Source organism: Nicotiana tabacum, chromosome 22 (genome assembly GCF_000715075.1).
Source record: "Nicotiana tabacum cultivar K326 chromosome 22, ASM71507v2, whole genome shotgun sequence".
NCBI classification, from domain to species: Eukaryota; Viridiplantae; Streptophyta; class Magnoliopsida; order Solanales; family Solanaceae; genus Nicotiana; species Nicotiana tabacum.
This window is the reverse complement of record NC_134101.1, coordinates 164,724,649-164,747,147: the sequence shown is the minus strand read 5'-3', so window position 1 is coordinate 164,747,147 and position 22,499 is coordinate 164,724,649. Positions and strand designations below refer to the sequence as shown.

The window sequence follows — 22,499 nt, the reverse complement described above, 5'->3', positions numbered from 1 at the left end:
CTTTGTTGACTACCCCTCAGTGATATCTTCTTTCTTCCAATTTGGAATTTCATTTTCAGCTGCCTGAAATTCCACCTGATATCTCCTAAGGTTATAAGCCATTGTATGCCCAAGACAACATCTGCCCCTCCTAGTGGAATAACTAACATGTCGGCTCTAAATTCTACCCCCTCTATTTTCCATGCTACTCCTGCACTCATGAAGGAACTATGTAATCTACTCCCATTGGCAACTGCCACAGAGAAGGGTGGAATTTTTTTCAATTTTCACCCTAGTCTTTTAGTTGTCTCTAGGTCCATGAACTTGTGAGTAGATCCAGAATCTATCAGTATGTGAACACTTCTTCCTTTTATTCCCCCTTTTACTCTTATGGTCCTATAATCAGATGTACCATCCAAGGAATGGACAGACATTTGAGGACTTAAAGCCAATTCCTCACTATTCTCTTCCTCTTCAAAGGCATTAGTTACTTCGCACTCCTCTTCTTCCTCCTCAACTTCTAAGATATACAACTTTTTTCCCCTTTGAATTTATGACCCGGTACATATTTTTCATCACACCAAAAGAATAGCCCCTTGGTGCTTTTTTCATCCATCTCAGCTCCTGTAAGTCTCCTTGATCCTTTCATCAAAGGTTTCCCCTGTGAACCAGAGAATTTTCCCTGTTTACTGTATTTACTTCCCTTATTGTATTTACTTCCCCCACCCCCTTGTGAACCCTCGCGAGTTTGTATTCCAAGAAGAGTTTGGGGTTGGTAGTAAGGGCCTAGAGCTCCTCACCACTGGTTGGCTTTGTGTCTTCTAGAACTCTAAAGAATGTTCAACTAATTTGGCCAAGCTATAGGCCTTCATCAAGGTTCTTGGTCCCAACATTCTGACTTGAACACCAATCTCTGGTTTCAGTCCTTTCAAAAAACAGATGATAGAATATTCCTTCTGATAATTCTACCTCATCCAACAATGCATCAAATTGAACCAGGAACTCTTGAACAATCCTCGTTTGTTTTAGCTCAATCAGCTCTAACATAGGGTCCTCATGTAGAGTCTGCCCAAATCGAAAATGTAATGCTCTCATATAATCGTTCCAATTGGGTAATCCTCTACCTACTCGTGACTTCATCAAAGCCACATGCCACTATAAAGCCCTACCCTCCATGTTAATTGCGGCAATTCTAACCTTTTTTTTCATTTGGAGTTCCCTCGTAATCAAAGAACTGCTCGCTTCTATAAATCCATCCTTCTTCACCATTAAATTTTGGAAAATCGATTTTAGATTTCTTATTGTTACCTGTTCGTGCCTCCGCCGGAGCTGCAAATTTCGGCATGGGTGGTGGATTCTGATACTGGCTATTAGCAGTCAGAGTTGCCAGTAACTGGTGAATTTTCTCCAAGGCATCTCCATTCCTTTCACCTTGCTCATGCACTTGTTCTCTGAGTTCACCACTCCTCGTCGTTTTCGGCATGATTAATGGCCGAGAATTGGCTGAGTTCTGATACCAATGTAATGTGTTCAATGAAGAACACCCAAACTGCAAACTTAAGGAGTAGAATTGATGAACTACTCCTGAACAATATAACAATTGAGAAAAGATCGAGAGAGAGAGATTATTTCATAGAATCAAATCAATGATTGTCAATTACAGATGAAAGGGTATTATATTCAGCTAATTTCCCTAACCCCCTTAACTAACTTCTAACAACTTGTATTTCTTTTAGCTGACTAACTAACTCTTTTGTCCTTAATGACTAACTGATCCCCTAATCTTTCCTTTTGTAGACTTAGGTCCCATCCTACAATTAGCATGTAACATAACGCCAACACAAATTATTACTGTTTTTAATTAAACTGAAGACTGTTATAAAATTAAATTACGCTTTTATTCTATAAATCTGCTCATGTTCACAATTCACCGAAAGTGTCCAAATCAAATTATGTTGTATTCCTTCTACCCATTTTCATATGAGTCTATATATCACAATAAATATCTAAATAGTAGGTTATATTCTTTCTTAGTTCCATTCATTTCCATATGTGCCATCCATTTCCATATGTGCCGATATAACTGTTGTAGAGAAGTTTAGCATATGACATCTCTTGTATGCTCATGCTATTAGAATAGTCTTTTAATTATTATTTTGCAAACAGGAAGTTAGATTTAGGAACCTATTATGCTAATGCTATTTTGATTTCACTTGATTTTTTTCTAAACTATAGATTATGTCGCTCGCTCCAATATTAATTAGTTCAGTTCTTTTCTAACAGGTTCGAATTCCTAGGAATACTCGCTCAAATAATTAATAAAATTACACTTTTAAGTTATTACAATTATTTCAATGGGTTCACTATATTAATAAAAGCTATTGCCAGCACGAGTTGTTCCTACTTTTACGGATGTTTATAAGCTATTGTGCATTTGAAATGACACAATAAATTATAATAGAAACCACACAACCCATTAATATTATATTATTTTTCATTGTCCATATAACCATCTCAGGTTCAGTCGAAATGGCGACTGAAATAGAATTATCAAAACAAGATGTACCTTTAGCAAGGTACCAAAATATTCATCCGATTGGATTATGAAAGTCTTGGTGATTCGAAAGGGTACAGTAATACCATACAAAACCCAAAGGTAAAAAGGTGTTTCCAGAACTCATATTAGTTGATGAAGAGGTAATGTCATTCTACATTTGTTAACTATACTTTACTAATTCATATTGTCTTTATTTATGAACTAAATTGTTGGTTGCATCTATAATAGGGATCCAAGCAATACTTTTCAATAAGCATGTAGAAAAGTGAAAGGGCTTCTTTGAACCAAAGAAGAGTTACTACATTATCAATAGCTATCTAGATTGTGCCAATCCGAATTACACCTTGGTTTATAAAGAAGTGGAAATAGCTTTTACTGACAACACTATCGTAAAGGAATCCGAAAAAGATATTCCCAATCAAAAATTCTCAAATGTCTTTTATTCTTGAAAGTGGCGGAAAAGTTAACCGACGATACTATTTTTGGTAACTCTTTATAGGAATAAAAGAATTATTTTAGTGCATAAATACTAGGTACTTATCACTAATTTTAGTCTCGTGCTTTTCAGATGTAGTTGGTATGTCACTTAGAGCGAAACCGCTTATTGGAGAAGGCCGGAGCAGACGAAGAGAGATACATAGTTTTACTATATAATTTCTCAAAATATTAAAAGAACCCAAAAATTTACTAGCCTCCGCGCAACTCTGTTACATATTCTAATGCTAAGGGCATGTCAATAGTACCATATTCGTTTTTCAAGTGAAATATATTCTTCTCAGCCCCTGCTTTTTCCTCACTATCAAGCGCTCAGTTTTGTTAAAGAAGTGATGAGTAAAAAGCAAGAACTTACAAATTGAAGTTTTAATTACTGCTTTTGATTACAAAATTACTGCTAAGTTACTTGACCCAGTACAAGTGAGCATGAATGCTTAAACTCAAACCATTGACAAAAATATGCAGTTATTTACAGATTCTAGCACTTGTTCAGGCATACACAACAGGAACTTAGGAAAATGTAAGAAAATGCAGAACCAAATGCCAGTAAGCAATTCTAGTGCTACCATGAGACAGATATTATTAACTTAGACACCAATGAATGCACGGCACTGATTATCCCAATGCTCCTTAACAAGCCGGACCCTTTCTACTCTCTCGGTCTGAAGACGCTCTTTCCAATACTCAGGGCAACTGTTCGAAAAAGTGGAATTGTATTTAGAACTAACAGAAGCAACAAGAACGCACCAGATAGTTGATAAACCTAAATCGACTATGCAATACAGAAGAAAGATACCTTCTGCTCAATAGAATGCTAAGCTCTTCTAGACGCACAGCACCTTCATAAACTCCTTCCTGATTCGCGTAACAACAAATATGAGACGAATGTTATGTTATAAAGCACAAAACATTTACACATAATACCAGTATAAGCAAATCATAATTGGAGAAGAAATAAGCCAGTGCAGAAGCTAGAAAACCGAGAGATCAACTATAACTAAACAAATATTATTGACTGTTAATTTCTTTGCAACTTATGTCGATCACTAAAACAACGTCCCCAAATTTCTTAATAACATTAATCTTTGTATTATTAATCAGATTTGCAAAGCAGATACGTCTTCTTCATGTTCCCCACGGGTTCATAAATCCATGTGAAATCCTTTTCCTTGTTTCAAGGGGTGGATTGGCAAACTACTATACTGTAACCAGAGGAAACAAAGTCCAGGGGAATACTTTAATTTTAAATAACTTGTTTATCCTCTCTCACAAGACAGTACCATTCAGTTAAACACTGGCAATTTGGTATCCACTGTTTAATAAAATTGGTGCTCTAAAACTATATAATTCACAATATAAGACTTCGCGTGATGTTTTTGAATAAAGAACAAACATTTAACGAACCTCTCGGCAGAGAGGGCATTTTTCCTTAGGATTTGCCGCCTGCAGTCCATCCACTATGGTCACAGATGCACCTTTGCAAGCACAGATATAGCAGAAGATATGGCCACAAGTGAGAGATACTGGGTCAAACACGGTATCCTGCATAAAAAGGCGTATTTAAAGCACTGTTTCATAGACGATACAAACTTTCAAAGTTAATCAATGCTTTTACTTATCCTGCATGTTGCAATATGGATCACAAATGATAAAATCTAATGGAAAGTTTCTGCATGGACGCTAGGATAGAAGGCAACAACATTTTTGCTTGGAGAGCAAGTGCTCTGTTGAAACTTACAAGATAACGACCTTTTAGCTTAACAACACTAAAAATTGAGGACATCAACAGAATTTGAAGCCAAAGGAACAACAATGAGCTCTTTTCTCTGATTTCTATTCTCAAAACTCCATGCACACCGCCAGAGGCGGATTTAGGGGAGCGGAAGGGGGTTCACCCGAGCATAGTTCAGTGGTCAAGGGGGTTCAAAACCTCTGTAAGGTTGCTGGTTGAATTCCCAGCTGTCACAATCTCTTTTAATTTTTTAACTTTTTCTTTTTTTTAACCTCCTTAGTGGAAATCCTGCCTCCGCCACTGCACACCGCCTTACAGCTGCGAGGGTGACTGTATCTGATGAACAATTAGATGGATATGTTCGTTGTGATAAACAAAGAAGCAAAATGAGAAATGGTTTCGATGGTTAATAAATACCAGATGTCTTAACTTAAGAAGCCAAGATTGAAATGGTTTCTGTTAATCTAGACTAACAGTTTATGTTGTTTTGTATATTACTAACGATGTTTCGTAATAAAATGGTAGAATAGGTACAATGCTAATTTTCTTATTACGTTTTAGGATATGATTTGGGATGTTAGCTTTACTCCATCTAATGTCTTCCTAAATTCGATCACTTTACATCATCCATTTGTCATATGTTTAGTTTTGCTTTATGACGTTTGCAGAATAAATTATACAGTAGTTGTTTTTCTGATATCTTGAAATTTTCAGGAATTTAGGGTTGGTAATTCTTTACACAGGACTTTATAATTCGATTGTTGAGCAACTAAAATAAAATTACGATAAAGCTTTCAAAAACTTGCTTTTCGTTGTCTGTTGTTACATGAATCTATATCATTCAAATGTATGCAAAACTGGCCCTCCAGTTTTCTTCTTTCCTTTTCTCACCAATGGTCAATTACACAGGAAGAAATATTGATAATAGATGTCCTAGTCATGTGAACTAGTGAAGTTGGTTATCATACCTGCTCAAAATTGAGCAAAAGTTTTGGACTCTAGTAGATTGGATTAGCAGCGGGATATCCTATTATTTGTCTAGTGTATTCGACATGAGATAAAAAGACTACAACCTTTCATAATACTTGGATAGTATCCAAATTCTAGGGAAGTATAATACCCAACATGACAACCAAACAACTACCAAGTACTAGATATTTCACAGAATAGTATCTTAAATCAGCCACGTAAAAAATAAAGCACCCCATCCAAGCTAAAAGAAGTCAAGAGCCAACGAATAACTATCTCTTTATCTGAACAAAGAGATCATGGGCAAGCTTGCAACTTCAAAATTGAATACTTGACCAGCTCTGAGGCCTTAGCTGGTTGCACATACAAGTCTTAACCACTTATCATTGAGTCCAAGCACGGGATAAATTGATTACAGAGTAAAACGCATTCATCACTGACGGTAAGAACCAGCTAACACCAGATCACAGTTTTGCAACTATAGTGACATCAATTAAAAATGTTAAGAATGATGTTCACATTATCTAGATTTAATTCTGATGCTTTCCATACGCAAAGGTTTCTAATTGTTAAATAACAGTCAGATAATTGCTCTGTAGTACAGCAAAAAGACGTGTTAAATCACACACACCCACAAGTTAGCCTTTCTCCAGAACTGTGTTTCAAGCAAAATTTTGAATGTGATACAGTAAGACCTCTCTACAACAACATCCCTATATAACAGTCATTCACTATAAAAGTCAAGTTTTTCTCGGAACTGATTTTTATATTACGTTATAATACATGTTCTCTATAATAACATTTCACTATAGCAGCCAAAAAAATATCGGAACAGAAGAGGCGGTGGTTTGACTGTACTCAATTAAGGGGAACTCTTTTTGGGGGGGGGAGGGGTGGGGTGGGGTGGGGGTGTACTTGGCTGATAACAGCTTGGCTGATAACATAAAAGGAAAGATATGGAGAAAGAGCAAGCACTTACCAAGCAAATAGAACAGGTCAAATTAATATCAAGCTTGATAGAATCAAAGAGCTCACAAGAGAGAGATGGTTTCCCTTCATTGAATATCAGGAAGCAACCGTCAAAAAGTGCAAGAGCCTTCTCATTTCTTGCCTTATTTTCTCTCAAATTGATGTGAAAAGCCATAAGCTCGCAGAGCCAGGGGGATTGAAGGATCTCAATGTGCATACTTTGAGCTTGTGACTTGAATGCCTGACCTTGCTTAGAATAGTGAACCTACAGATAGGCATAAGTAGTTAATAAAGGAAACAAAATGACTCAGTAAATGTGTTGAATTAATAGCCCAAAAGGAAAATACCTTGTCATATTTCTTAAGTATTTTACGCATGGCAATTGCATTGATTATCGCATAGGTGACCAGTTCTCTTCCTTCTTGAACTAAAGCAATATGGTTTCCTTGTATTCTTTCTTTGAGCAAGATAAGACACTTGCGAAAACCCGAGGAGAGATGACGTTCAAGCAATCTCTGTGCACATTTATTAAAGCAGCCAACTACTTCAGACATCTCCTTAAGGAGAGATGGAAAAAAACTTCCATCACAAACTACAGAGGAGGAAAACTTGTTAGAACTTATAGACTGAGATGAGATATATTAAGAAACAAAGAAAAAGTTTAAAATTTTACAGGCTTGAACATTGTTGTTCTAGTGCATAAATTGTCAAAAACTCAAAAGGGAAGAATTTCTTTGTTTCTTTTTTACCAAAATCAAGCTATCCTGTACTAAGTTAATTTGTAATGCGATAAACACTAAATTAAATTCCAGAATGTTATTAGAGCACTAAATAATGCTCATCAGAGATGCAACCAGATATTCTACATGTGTTAAAGCAATATAACTTGATAGATTTATTAGCCTTACAATGATAATTGGTATAAAACATCTATGAAACAAGAAGAAAAGTTTTTGATTTTACAAGCTTTAAAAGAATAAAAATTATTCTAGTGCATATATTGTCAAATACTCAAAAAGGGGCGAATTTCTTCGTTTTTCTTTTACCAAATTCAAGCCATCTACACCAGATTAATCTAAAAATGAGATAAAAGTTAAATTCCAGGGTGAAATTAAAGCAGCAAATATGGTCATTAGAGATGTAATCAACAAGAGATTCTAAGTATTTTTAAGCAATATAAGTAGATAGAAATATTAGAAGCTAGAAATTTATAAGATGATTGAGATAAAATATAGTACTAAGAAACAAGAAAATTCTTTGATTTTACAAGTTTTAAAAGTTGTTCCGGTGCATATATTTTCAAAAACTCAAAAAGGGGCGAATTTCTTTTTTCCACTTTTATCAAATTTAAGTTATCCTCTACAAAATAATTTGGATATGAACATGAGAACAAAAGCAGCAAATATGCCCAACCGGAGATGAACCAACCACAGATCTACATATATTTAAGCAAATTTTAATTCAACAGATTAACGTGTATAAGCAATGAGAGGAGTTATGCATTTGCAAGTTTTAAAGTTGTCCTAGTGCATATCTTGTCAAAAACTCAAAAGCCGGTGAATCTATTTACTTTTTTTTCTTTCTTTTTTGGGCCAACTTTAAGCTATCCGATACAAAATAATCTGAATATGCAACGATAGATCTGACTAAAGCAGCAACTATGCTCATCAGGGATGAATCAACCAGAGAGTTGATTTCATATGTTTAAGAAAATTTTAACTCAACCAACTAACGTGTGTAAGCAAATAGAGAATTAATGAATTTACAAGCTTTAAAGGTTCTAACACATGTATTGTCAAAAACTCAAAGGGGGGCGACTTTATTTAATTTTTTTCCTCCAGCCAACTTTAAGCTTATCATATCAAAATAATTTGACTATGGAAAGATGGATCAAACTAAAGCAATTTTAATTCAACAGTTTAATTAACGTTGTATAAACAAACCTGTGCATTGATGAGGGCAATCATGTATAGTGGTGGTATCTGCAGCAACACTACGTGATTGGTGGCACCTTCTACACCTCTTCAATATTTTCTTCAGTTTCTTAAGACCAACTCTTGGCAGTTTCTTATTATTCTGCCCTAATTGCCCCTCCATATACTCCTCATATTTCTTGCAAAATTTCATATCTTCAAAATTCCCTTTCTCAATCTCGGATGAAGAGACAAAAACAGATAAACAGTAGATTTACTACGCTCGCTAGACCGAATTGTGACGAAAATCAACGTTTTCATAAATTAAGAGGTGCACTTACTCGATAAATTTCTGCAATTCTTATCTTGTTTTTGGATCTATCCTTAAAAGATGGTAGAAGTGACACCTTTTAAGAACAACGCACGCACAGGAATTTTGAGAAGTTCACGGAAAAGGGAAATTTTCTTTCGAAAGTCTGACGGTGGATTCCGTAAATGGGAAAGTCATCCGTATTTTAAACTACTTTCCCTTTCGAGCCAAAAAGCCAACGAGAAATCATGTGACATGTCGTTATTTCTTTCAATTTGGTTGCTGGATAGCGATTATATACAGCAACTCTTTATTTCGAGTCTAATTCAAGATTTCTTAGGTCAATTAGGGATCGTTTGGTTCGCAAATTTTGGACCTTTTTTCCCTTTGGTCAATTTGGGAGCTTTTTTCCAAATATCTGTTTGCTTACAGATTTTAATTATTTTTAGCAGATTTTGAAAATAAAATCTTAAGATCCCAAAAATAGCTCTAGAATAATTTTTGAAATTTTTGAAGATTTCTAGTCACAAAACTTCAAATTCTTTTCAAGTAAAATGCATGTCCAAATTCAATTTAAACTTTCAAAAATTATTTTTCATCTCTTCTTCAAAAATTCATTTTTCAATATCAAATTTATATTCAAACGCTAGCTTTATTTCGATCTAATTCAAGACTCTTAGGTCAATTAGGGATCATTTCGCAATTTTCTGTTGATTTTTGGTTTTAGATTAAAAGTGAGATATACGAATATAATATAGAATAAATCTTTGGTTTTACAGTTGATATATTTGGATAGTTTTTTTATTTTTAATGTTAACTTTGGCATTCTTTTTAAAGGGCGTTGATAGAAGAGTGATGGAAAAGGCTGTAACAATAAATTTTCGCGTCGAGAAAAATAAATAATCAAGACTAGAAAATTGCGTAACAAATATAGTATTTGATTTCAATAAATGAAAGTGTTAAGATCTCTATGGTATTCCTCTGATTCTTCAAGAATGTAAAGTATCTTAATGAGCTTGACTTTGATTTGATTCAAGGGCTTGTAAAGCTTGATCTTGAATCTCCTCCTTGAACTTGAATTTGTGTTTGATCACGAACAAGTAATTTGATCTTGAACGCATTGGTATTTGATTTGGCTTCGTTCTTGACCTTGAACTTGTAACTTGAGTGCTTGAACTTGTAGCTTGTAGAGAAATCTGCAGTGTTTGATACACGAGCTCTCTGTTTGCTTCTTGTTATCACTTCTGGTGTCTTCTAGCTTTACGAAGACCTCTATTTATAGTTGTAGGGAGTGTTGTGGCTCTGCGATTTGATTGGTCCGTTTGAACTGACCAATACCATCCAGACACTTGGCATGATTTAATTGGCTCATTTATTTGTCTTGGATTGCCATATCACTTGACACATGGCACAATTTCATTGGCTCATTTATTTGTCTTGGATTGCCACGTCGCTTGGCATGTGTCTTGATTTTATTGGCTCGTTCTTTTGACTTGGATTGCCACATCACTTGACACGTGACATGAGCCTGGGCTTTAAGACGGGCTAATAGCCATTTGGACCTTGGGCTAATGGAGTGGGCTTATCATTTAATTTGTAGTCTAATTAAATGGATTAGCCCAACACATATATAATTAACCCAATTTATTAGCCACAATATTTGTTTGGACTAATGTCTTGAATTTTATATGGTCCAAATTATTTTATGAATTTAAATTCAATAAAATTTAAATGCTTACAAATGCCCCCTGCTCAAGATTTTTCAACTTTTGAAGACTAGGCTTAGAAGTGTTCATGTAAAAAAATTTGAGAATCTCCATGAAGATTCACGTGAGCCAAGTTTTCTCCACAAAACTAAGATCTACTCGACTTAGCTTTGTCTGATCACCCGAATTCCACGGTGCATTTACAAGTCAAATTTTCTAAGAGATAATGACATAGAGTCCAAGTTGGAAACATATTCTCCATCCGCCAGTAGCTTGTTCTCCTAGTTGAATTGGAATTCTTTGCTATGTGTATCTTTTGAGATTGGTTAGGATCCAATGACAATATCCATTTTCATGTAGGACTCGGCCATTTACCCAATTTTCATCCCTATAAATAAGGAGTCCAAAACCTTTTTAATCATTTTTGGGACAAAAAATATTTTTGTACTACTTTAAAAAAAAAAGTTACATAAATGAGTAAAACGCAGTATTATACTGCGAATTATTTTAACGGAAATTTTGCCGTTAAAGTAATTCGCAGTATAGTACTGTGTTTTACTTAAAAAATTATTTCTTTTTGTAATTCGCAGTATTATACTGCGTTTTACTAAGATACATTTGTAAAACGCAGTATAATAATGCGTTTTACATTAAGTAATTGCGTTGTACTCTGGTTTTTGCCCCCACCAATAATGAACTGACATAACAATAATTCAATACATAAAACGTAGTATTATACTGTGTTTTACATAGAAAAATTCTACACCCCAACGTCGGACTTGCCTTATTTAAAGGCGTTTCAATTTTATAAAAATTCATTCAATACTTTATTTCAAACTTACGTTCATACTTCTCTCTTCTTCTTATCAATTATTTTTTTACAATGTCTGAAGTGGCAAAAATAAGGGTTTCACTATATTGGGGGGTGAGGTTGTGTTGAGGTTGTGTTGGAGAATAACTTTGTGAGGTATAGCTCACCTCCACAATGTCATGTTAAATTGCCGCTTACTATGGAGTACGATAAATTGGTATCGTTGTTACGTAAAAAAAATGAATGAGAGGAGGCGTTCGGTTAACCTTAAAATAACCGGTAGATTTCCGTATTCAGTGACTCCGCAGGGGTTTGCTTATTATTCTGAGTTTAACATCGAGGATGATGAAACTCTTAGAGATTTTTTGCTGATTCCGGATGAATATAGGGAATTTATTGTAATAAAATTATTGGAAATGTACGTCAAGGTGGAAGACGTTCCCAATAATGAGGGCGTGCATAGTAGGGATAACCCCCAGTCATCGGGTGGTTATTCTGGAGCAGTTTTTGCCGGACAGATTGGTGATGAAAGAGCTTGCCTTGATTTAAATTTGTCACCACCGGCGAATGAGCAGCCACAAAATAATTTTTTGACTTTAGATAATCAACAAGACGACTGGTAAACTTCAATTTTACTACGTTTTAGCGATGTTTAATTTATGTTTTAATTGGATTTGTATTAACACTCATATTTTTCATAGGGGGTACCGTCCGGATATGAATTTTACAAGTTATGACCATGCCCCTAGTTGGAATATGCGTAGTTCTGGAGTATTGGACCATGGTGGTCTATCTGGGAGTCATCACCAACAAGAAAATATCCATCATGAAACGTCAAGACAGTACGACTTGTAAGTAAAGTGATATAGCTATATCTAAAGTATTTATCTAGTTGGGTAACTTATCATTTTGTTCTTTATGTGCAGTGAAAACGAGCTTCTTGAAGCTCCTGACCTCACACAGTTGCCCATAGACGACGTATTTACTCGCTATTTGGCAGATGCGCAGAGTCAGGAAGATGATAGTGATTATGACAACAATGCGGATGAGTCTGGGGATGACACACCCTTCCATGATGAGGGTGATGATGAGGAGGAAGTGAATGTTGAACCTGAGTTGACGAGGGAGCATGTTCCTCCACCTCCAGCTAGACCAAGAGTGTACGAGTTCCATGTGCCATTTCATGAGCGGAATATTCCCTACCTTGATAATTTGCCAAGCATGCCGAACGTGGATGCCCTCACAAGGAATGATGATGAATTTCGGCCAGCGATGTGGGATGAGTCTAGACCAGCTGTTCTGACAAAGGGCATGTATTTCCCCGATAAAGCTCGCCTAATTAGGGCTGTAAAAATCTACAGTATAAGAGAGTGCCGTGAGATGACGTTAAGTGAGTCAACTACGGAGAAATATAAGGCTGTATGTCGTAAAGACTTTATGGGTTGTCACTGGATGTTGCGTGCCACCAAGAAGAAATCAGATTTGTGGAAAGTGGATAAATTTATTAGCGAGCACAAATGTGAAATGGACACATACAATGGGAATCACTTCAACTTGGATGTGGACTTGATTTCTCTTGTCTTGATTCCATATTTGGAAGTGTCCATTAGGTTCAAGATTAAAGAGTGTATTATAGCCGTCCACCAGGAGTATGGTTGTACTATAACCAAAAGAAAGGCATATCTCGGTCGCAAACGTGCCTTTGAACTTATTTATGGCGACTGGGATAAGTCTTTTTCAAATCTGCCCAGGTACATGGCCGCGCTGCAACACTTTAACCCCGAGACTATTGTTGAATTGAGGCGTGAGCGGAGTCCGGACAGACCCGAATATATTTTCAACTATGTGTTCTGGTCATTTAAACCATCAATTGATGGTTTTGTGGATTGTCATCCTGTTATTTCCATAGACGGTACTCATGTTGCCCTGCAACACTAGTAGTTGATCATCGGCAGGTCCGGGATGCGCAGGCGGAGGAAAGCCCATGTCGTCTACTATAATTTAAACAAAATTAGTTGTGTGTGTTAGCTTAATAAATCAAATAATTAATTATTTTTAAAATTGGACTGAATAATTATGTACGGGTTATAGGCTCGATATTTGAGGCTCGGTAGCACCGAGTTATCCTTAATTATTATGCGTGTTAGTTTCAACATTTTTAGAATTGTGTCTGTTAGCTTAATAAATTAAATAATTAATTATGTTTAAAATTGGACTGAATAATTATGTACGGGTTCCAGGCTCGATATTTGAGGTTCGGTAGCACCGAGTTATCCTTAATTATTATGCGTGTTAATTTCAACATTTTTAGAATTGTGTATGTTAGCTTAATACAGCGTGATGGTGGCCTCTCCAGTGGGCAAGTGAAAAGTGTGCGTCTCCGGTCGCCACCGCTCGATATTTGAGGCCCGGTAGCACCGAGTTATCCTTAATTATTATGCGTGTTAATTTCAACATTTTTAGAATTGTGTCTGTTAGCTTAATAAATTAAATAATTAATTATGTTTACAATTGGACTGAATAATTATGTATGGGTTCCAGGCTCATTTTTTGAGGTCCGGTAGCACCGAGTTATCCTTAATTATTATTCGTGTCAATTTTAATATTTTTACAATTGTGTGTGCTAGCTTAATAAATTAAATAATTAATTATGTTTACAATTGGACTGAATAATTATGTATGGGTTTCAGGCTCGATTTTTGAGGCTCGGTAGTACCGAGTTATCCTTAATTATTATGCGTGTCAATTTTAACATTTTTAGAATTGTGTGTGCTAGCTTAATAAATTAAATAATTAATTATATTTAAAATTGGACAGAATAATTATGTATGGGTTCCAGGCTCGATATTTGAGTTAATTTTACAACATATAGGAATTTGTTACTTTTGTAAGTTTATTGTTATAATTAAATAATTAATTTTGTAAAGTGTAATTGGATAGAGTTTGCAGTTACTGCATACTTAAACTACATAGACTCTACGCTAAAAGGCTCTATATTTTACAACCCTAACAGGCTCTATATTTTACTACAGTAAAAGGTTCTATATTTTACTACGCTGAAAGGCTATTTATTTTACTACGCTAAAAGGTCACTATTACATATAAAAACAACTAACATAAAATACAAATATGAACAACAAACAAAATAAATAATATTATTTTTTTAACAATACAAATAATTTATCAAATTTTAACAATTTTTTGTACCAAAGCTAATAAATCAATCCTGGTATAAATAAGATACAAATTTAAACACAAACATAACACAAATTAACATGGAAACACATTAAACAATACAAATATGCATGTACTATACGAGTTTCGACATAAACAAAATTGAAATACCTCGATTTAAGTTTTTTAAATTTGATTGAAATCGAATTTTTACACCCGAAAGAAGGAATCCAAAACTTGTCTTGTATGTGGGACTTACACTCCTTACTCTTTAGGTGACGGGTGGGACCCAAAAATTTTTTTTTTTGAAGTTTGACGCGGGGGGGGGGGGGGGGAGGGGGAGGGGAAGGGACCAACAGAATCGAAGGTTTTTGGTTTCCTTTGGTTCAGTGGTCCAAGGAAGAAGAAGGGGCTATATTTTATTGAAGCTGTTCGCAGTATTATACTGCGTTTTAAGTAAAACGCAGTATAATACTGCGAACAGCTTTAATAAAATATAGCTGGGCCCATCATCTTAGTAAAACGCAGTATAGTACTGCGAATTACAAAAAAAAATTAAACAAAAACGCAGTACTTTACTGCGAATTACTTTAACGGCAAAATTTCCATTAACGTAATTCGCAGTATAATACTGCATTTTACTCATTTATATAACTTTTTTTTTTAAGTAGTACAAAAGTATTTTTTATCCAAAAAATAATTAAAAAGGTTTCGGACTCAGCAAAAAAGCTTTCATGTAAAAGGACATGACTACCTTTCTAAAGAAAAAACAAATGCATAGAACTCCTTCTCTTCCCCAGTTTGCAAAAAGTACCGGTATTAAATGATAATAATCATTGTACTGATACTAAAAGTGACATGAAAGAAGGAGATTACCCTTTGGAAAATACAAAGAGCTCTCCAGCTTTCTGGAATTGCTGAGAGGAAATTTGCACGGTACAAAAAAATAGTACGATGCACCCTTATTTACGAGACCGAAACCTTTTTAATTATTTTTTTTTTTGGACAAAAAAGATTTTTGTACTACTTTAAAAAAAAAAAGTTACATAAATGAGTAAAACGCAGTATTATACTGCGAACAACTTCAATAAAATATAGGCCCAGCAGTATAGTACTGCATTTTACTTTTGGGCCCCACCCGTCACCTAAAGAGCAAGGAGTGTAGGTCTCACATACAATACAAGCTTTGGATTCCTTCTTTCGAGCGCAAAAATTTGATTTCAATCAAATTCATAAAACTTAAATCGAGGTATTTCAATTTTGTTTATGTCGAAACTCATATAGTACATGCATATTTGTATTGTTTAATGTGTTTCCATGTTAATTTGTGTTATGTTTGTGTTTAAATTTGTATCTTATTTATACCCGGATTGATTTATTAGCTTTGGTACAAAAAATTGTTAAAATTTGATAAATTATTTGTATTGTTAAAAAATTAATATTATTTATTTTGTTTGTTGTTCATATTTGTATTTTATGTTAGTTGTTTTTATATGTAATAATGACCTTTTAGCGTAGTAAAATAAATAGCATTTTACAACAACAACAACAACAACAACAACAACAACAACCCAGTGTAATCCCACAAGTGGGGTCTGGGGAGGGTAATATGTACGCAGACCTTACCTCTACCCCGAGGGGCAGAGAGGCTGTTTCCAGGAGACCCTCGGCTCAAAGAGGCAACAAGAGACACTATATTAGTACTATCAATAGACTCATAATAAAACAACATAAAATACCGTAAAATCCATAACATAATATAAATTCCATAAAAAATAAAATAACAGCAATATAAGAGATATAGGAAATACGAGAAAGATGTAAGGTATTAATACACAGAAGATAGAGCCCATCATCAGTTGTTGATCAATAGCATTCTAAAACTAATTCCTAACTGGCTAGCCACACTCTAGTGCGCTGTAAAAAAAACATCACAATTTCCCCTAACCTACAACCTTAATGCTCGATCTCCACAATTCCTTGTTTAGGGTCATGTCCTCAGTAACCCTAAGTCGCGCCATATCCTGCCTGATCACCTCTTCCCAATACTTCTTAGGTCTCCCTCTACCTCTCCTCGTACCCACCACCGCCAGTCGTTCACACCTTCTCACCGGTGCATCAATGTTCCTCCTCTGAATGTGCCCGAACCATCTGAGTCTTGCTTCCCGCATCTTGTCCTCCATGGGGGCCACACCCACCTTCTCTCGAATATCTTCATTTCTAATCTTATCCTTCCTTGTATGCCCGCACATCCACCTCAACATCCTCATCTCTGCAACTTTCATCCTCTGGATGTGTGAGATCTTCACCGGCCAACACTCGGTCCCATACAACATAGCAGGCCTAACCACTGCCCTATAAAATTTACCTTTCAGTAACAGTGGCACTTTCTTGTCACACAGGACTCCCGTCGCTAACCTCCATTTCATCCACCCCACCCCTATACGGTGTGTGACATCCTCGTCGATCTCCCCGGACCCCTGAATAAACGACCCCAGGTACTTGAAACTACCCCTCTTAGGGATGACTTGAGAATCAAGCCTCACTTCCACTCCCGCTTCCGTCGTCTCTGCCCCAAATTTGCACTCAAGGTATTCCGTCTTCGTCCTGCTCAACCTGAAACCTTTGGACTCAAGGGTATGTCTCCAAACCTCTAACCTCTCGCTGACACCGCATCGTGTCTCGTCGATTAGGACTATGTCATCAGCAAATAGCATGCACCATGGCACCTCCCCCTGAATATGATGCGTTATAGCATCCATCACCAGGGCAAATAGGAAAGGGCTGAATGCAGACCCTTGGTGCAACCCCGTACTAACCGGAAAATAATCTGAATCGCCTCCTGCTGTCCTAACCCGAGTCTTAGCTCCATCATACATGTCCTTAATCGCCCTAATGTAGGCAACCGGGACCCCTTTAGCCTATAAGCATCTCCATAAGACCTCCCTAGGAACCCTGTCGTACACTTTCTCTAGATCGATAAACACCATGTGGAGATCCTTCTTCTTATCCCTGTATTGTTCCACCATCCTCCTAATAAGGTGGATAGCTTCTGTGGTAGATCGCCCCGGCATGAACCCAAACTGGTTGTCTGAAATAGACACCGTCCTTCGCACTCTCATTTCTACCACTCTCTCCCAGACTTTCATGGTATGACTTAGTAATTTAATACCCCTATAGTTGTTACAGATCTGGATATCGCCTTTGTTCTTATACAACGGGACCATTGTACTCCACCTCCACTCTTCGGGCATCCTATTAGTCTTGGATATAACATTAAGCAACTTAGTAAGCCATTCCAAGCCTGCTCTACCCACACACCTCCAAAGCTCAACCGGAATTTCATCTGGTTCGGTGGCTCCGCCCCTTCTCATCTTACGCATTACCTCCATGACCTCATCGACCTCAATGTCCCGACAATCACTTAGTACATGGGGGCTTTTGGCGTTCCTCAATTCATCTAGTACAATATCCTGATCCCCTTCCTCATTTAGAAGTTTATGAAAGTAGGTCTGCCATCTCCTCTTTATCTGGTCATCCCCCAACAAAACTTTGTCGTCCTCATCTTTTATGCACCTCACTTGGTCCAAATCCCGAGCCGTCCTCTCTCTCACCTTAGCTAGTCGGAGTAACTTCTTCTCCCCGCCTTTGTTCCCTAGTTCCTCATACAAACGAGCAAAAGCTGTCGTCTTTGCCTCCGTCACTGCCATCTTTGCCTCCTTCCTAGCAACCTTATATCTCGCAATGTTCACTCTCTTCTTCTCCTCTCCAGTTCTCCCCACTAACCGCAGGTAAGCCACCTTATTCGCTTCCACTTTACCTTGTACAACTGCATTCCACCACCAGTCTCCTTTGTGGCCACCGGTGCGGCCTGAAGATACCCCTAACACCTCTCTCGCCGCCTTCCTTATATAGTCCGCCGTTGTCGACCACATAGTGTTTGCGTCCCCACTACTTTTCCAAGCTCCCATTGCCGACAACCTTCCTTCCAACTCCTGGGCTTTAACCTTAGTCAAGGCGCCCCACCTAATCCTCGGGCGGCCTCGTACTGACCTCTGTTTCCTTCTTATCATAATACTAACGTCCATCACCAAGAGCCTATGTTGCGTTGCAAGGGTCTCACCTGGGATAACTTTGCAATCCTCGCACAACCTTCTGTCGCATCTCCTGAGGAGGAGATAGTCAATTTGAGTCTTCGCCACCAAACTTTGGTAAGTAACCAAATGCTCCTCTCGCTTCGGAAAACTCGAGTTTGCAATCACTAGATCGAATGCCTTGGCAAAATCCAGCAGTGAGATGCCCCCTCCGTTCCGTTCCCCGAAACCAAAGCCGCCATGCACCTCAGTATAACCACCTGCAGACGACCCAATATGGCCATTGAAATCCCCTCCTATGAATAACCTCTCGGAAGGTGGAATACTACGAACAATGTCATCCAACCCTTCCCAAAAACGCCTTTTAATCTCCTCATCACAACCTACTTGCGGTGCGTACGCGCTAACGACGTTTAAAGTACACTCACCCACCACCAATTTAATAGTCATTAGTCTATCATTCACACGTCTGACCTCTACCACCGACTCCCTAAGATGGCTATCTACTAGGATACCCACTCCATTCTTACCCCTCACGACTCCAGAGTACCACAACTTATACCCATCCGCGTTTCTCGCCCTCGATCCGACCCACCTAGTCTCCTGGACACACGCTATATTAATCTTCCTCTTCTGAAGGATCTTCGCCAACTCTATAGACTTACTCGTTAGCGATCCTATGTTCCATGACCCGATTCTCAATCTATAGGCTCCCTTGCCCCCTCTACATCCCCTGCCTCCCGACCCACCCCCTGACCTTGGGCCCACTCTTTGCCTCACACTCTGCCCCACCTGAGGACATGCCTTTAATCTATCATCCCAGACTGCCGCCACTACACCTACAACAGACCTACAAAAGACTCGCTAGTGCACAACGGCCAACGAATCAAACTAGAAGGAAACAAGTGACTACCTGTACACCTATTGAATGATTTAACTATTGTGAACTAAAGTAACATCAATTTAGATAACACCAAAAGGAAAACAGTAGAACGGGAGGTACCAATTCCCGAGAACCAAACCTGTGTTGATTTGCAGCCCTCGATATACTTGCAAGCTCTCGCACCGCTTCCCACCGCCCTGTGCTGACGCTCGTCTAGGTTGCTCTCCTTTGCTAGTGCTCGTGCGCCCAACTTGTCTCCAAACACTTTGAGAATTTCCCTGAAAACACAGAAAATACCACGACCCAAAGACCAAAAAGGGCTATCACCGCTACCACTGGTGTAGTACCGAAAGTAACTAGCAGCCGAAATTAACTGAAGAAAAATCATACAAAGTACAGAAACAAAAGAGCTTCAAATGAAAAACATAAAATTATGTCAACGTTCTATAACTACAGTGATACAGAGCAATCAGCGGACATATAAATAAACTGAGAAGCAGAGAACTGGATACAGATGTAACAGTGGGAAACAAACCGAAGGCGTTGAAAAGCGGTTAAGATATTGAAATTGAAATAAGAAGAAGAATTGAAGATTCGAAAATGGATCTGTAAAAAGGAGCTTACCTTTTTTCTGAAACCCAAAACTTAGAGCAGAGAGAGAAATAGGTGGACCGTAGAGAGGGAATAAAAATAAGGAATCAAACGTGATGCCGCGCAGGAAGCTATTATTTGTATTGTTAAAAAATTAATATTATTTATTTTGTTTGTTGTTCATATTTGTATTTTATGTTAGTTGTTTTTATATATAATAGTGACCTTTTAGCGTAGTAAAATATAGAGCCTTTTAGTGTAGTAAAATATAGAGCCTGTTAGTGTTGTAAAATATAGAGCCTTTTAGCGTAGTAAAATGTAGAGCCTTTTAGCGTAGAGTCTATGTAGTTTAAGTATGTAGTAACTGCAAACTCTATCCAATTACACTTTACAAAATTAATTATTTAATTTATAACAATAAACTTACAAAAGTAACAAATTCCTATATGTTGTAAAATTAACTCAAATATCGAGCCTGGAACCCATACATAATTATTCAGTCCAATTTTAAACATAATTAATTATTTAATTTATTAAGCTAGCACACACAATTCTAAAAATATTAAAATTGACACGAATAATAATTAAGGATAACTCGGTGCTACCGGGCCTCAAAAAATGAGCATGGAACCCATACATAATTATTCAGTCTAATTGTAAACATAATTAATTATTTAATTTATTAAACTAACTCACACAATTCAAAAATGTTAAAATTGACATGCATAATAATTAAGGATAACTTGGTGCTACCGGGCCTTAAAAATCGAGCCTGGAACTCATACATAATTATTCAGTCCAATTGTAAACATAATTAATTATTTAATTTATTAAGCTAACACACACAATTCTAAAAATATTAAAATTGACACGAATAATAATTAAGGATAACTCGGTGCTACCGGGCCTCAGAAAATGATCTCGGAACCCATACATAATTATTCAGTCCAATTGTAAACATAATTAATTATTTAATTTATTAAGATAACTCACACAATTCTAAAAAAATTAAAATTGACACGAATAATAATTAAGGATAACTCGGTACTACCGGGCCTCAGAAAATGAGCCTGAAACCCATACATAATTATTCAATCCAATTGTAAACATAATTAATTATTTAATTTATTAAGCTAACTCACACAATTCTAAAAATATTGAAATTGACACGCATAATAATTAATGATAACTCGGTGCTACCGGGCCTCAGAAAATGAGCCTGGAACCCATATATAATTATTCAGTCCAGTTGTAAACATAATTAATTATTTAATTTATTAAGCTAACTCACACAATTCTAAAAATATTGAAATTGACACGCATAATAATTAAGGATAACTCGGTACTACCGGGCCTTAAAAATCGAGCCTGGAACCCATACATAATTATTCAGTCCAATTGTAAACATAATTAATTATTTAATCTATTAAGCTAACATACACAATTAATTTTGTTTAAATTATAGTAGACGACATGGACTTTCCTCCGCCTGCGCATCCCGGACCTGCCGAGGATCAACTACTAGTGTTGCAGGGCGACCATAGGTCCTCCTTTGTATGGGAGGGACAACTATCGATGCAGCCTCTCCGCCCCAGGAGACCTGACGATTTGTGGGAGTTCATCGGGGAGAATCCTTTCCATGCACGTGTAGTCGCGCGCCTACAGGCTACGGGCTTCTATACGATTTTTGAGCTTGGACGGATGCAGCTTGATTGGTCTCTCATCGCGGCCTTGGTAGAGCGGTGGCGACTGGAGACGCACACTTTTCACTTGCCAACTAGAGAGGCCACCATCACACTGGAGGATGTTCAGGTTTTGTACGGGCTGCGTGTAGATGGACATGCCGTAGCACTGCCCTAGTACATTAGATCCATGATGCGTGTACAGTTTTTGGATATGATGGGGCATCTTACTGGTTATAGACCTCAGGGTGACGCTGGGGACAGTCGCGTTGCTTTGTCAGCCATCAAAGATCATATGGCATTTTTGCACCCAAACATTACCGGCGAGACTGAGGATCTCCACATTGAGAGGTACACGCGGTTGGCGCTGCTCCTGCTTTTCCGGTGTGTCTTGTTCCCGAACACTTCGGGGAGTAAAGTGAGTATGCGCTTTCTCCATCATCTTCAGCAGCTGGATGGTTTACCCCAGTACAGTTGGGGTGCTGCTGTTCTCGCATACCTATATAGGAGCATGTGCCGGGCGAGCATGGACCCAGCGGTGGACATATGTGGTTTTTTGCCCCTCCTACAGGTGACAACATTTTCGAATACTTTGTTCATTTCTCCGAATTCTATATGGTCGAAATGACTCATA

General features: G+C 37.3%; 2 protein-coding genes across 2 annotated transcripts; one reads left to right on the top strand and one right to left on the bottom strand.

The window, feature by feature from the left end:
* Positions 1-3,391: 3,391 nt before the first annotated feature.
* LOC107781481 (putative E3 ubiquitin-protein ligase BAH1-like 1) lies at positions 3,392-9,364 on the bottom strand. The gene is made up of 6 exons (XM_016602186.2): positions 8,645-9,364; positions 7,049-7,293; positions 6,712-6,966; positions 4,436-4,573; positions 3,828-3,886; positions 3,392-3,724 (listed from the first exon to the last, which is right to left on the bottom strand). Exons 1-6 carry the CDS (start codon positions 8,826-8,828, stop codon positions 3,619-3,621), a joined length of 987 nt encoding a protein of 328 aa, XP_016457672.1. The 5' UTR covers positions 8,829-9,364; the 3' UTR covers positions 3,392-3,618.
* Positions 9,365-21,656: 12,292 nt separating this feature from the next.
* Positions 21,657-22,043, top strand: LOC142176144 (serine/threonine-protein phosphatase 7 long form homolog). Its single transcript, XM_075243227.1, has one exon. It carries the CDS (start codon positions 21,657-21,659, stop codon positions 22,041-22,043), a length of 387 nt encoding a protein of 128 aa, XP_075099328.1.
* The last annotated feature ends 456 nt before the right edge of the window (positions 22,044-22,499 follow it).

Coding starts and splice junctions, on each gene's coding strand:
- LOC142176144 (XM_075243227.1), top strand. CDS start 21,657: ATGGACTTTCCTCCGCCTGCGCATCCCGGACCTGCCGAGGATCAACTA.
- LOC107781481 (XM_016602186.2), bottom strand. CDS start 8,828: ATGAAATTTTGCAAGAAATATGAGGAGTATATGGAGGGGCAATTAGGG. Junction 6,967..7,048: donor TACTTAAGAAATATGACAAG/GTATTTTCCTTT, acceptor GCCTATCTGTAG/GTTCACTATTCTAAGCAAGG. Junction 3,725..3,827: donor AGCATTCTATTGAGCAGAAG/GTATCTTTCTTC, acceptor TTTTTCGAACAG/TTGCCCTGAGTATTGGAAAG.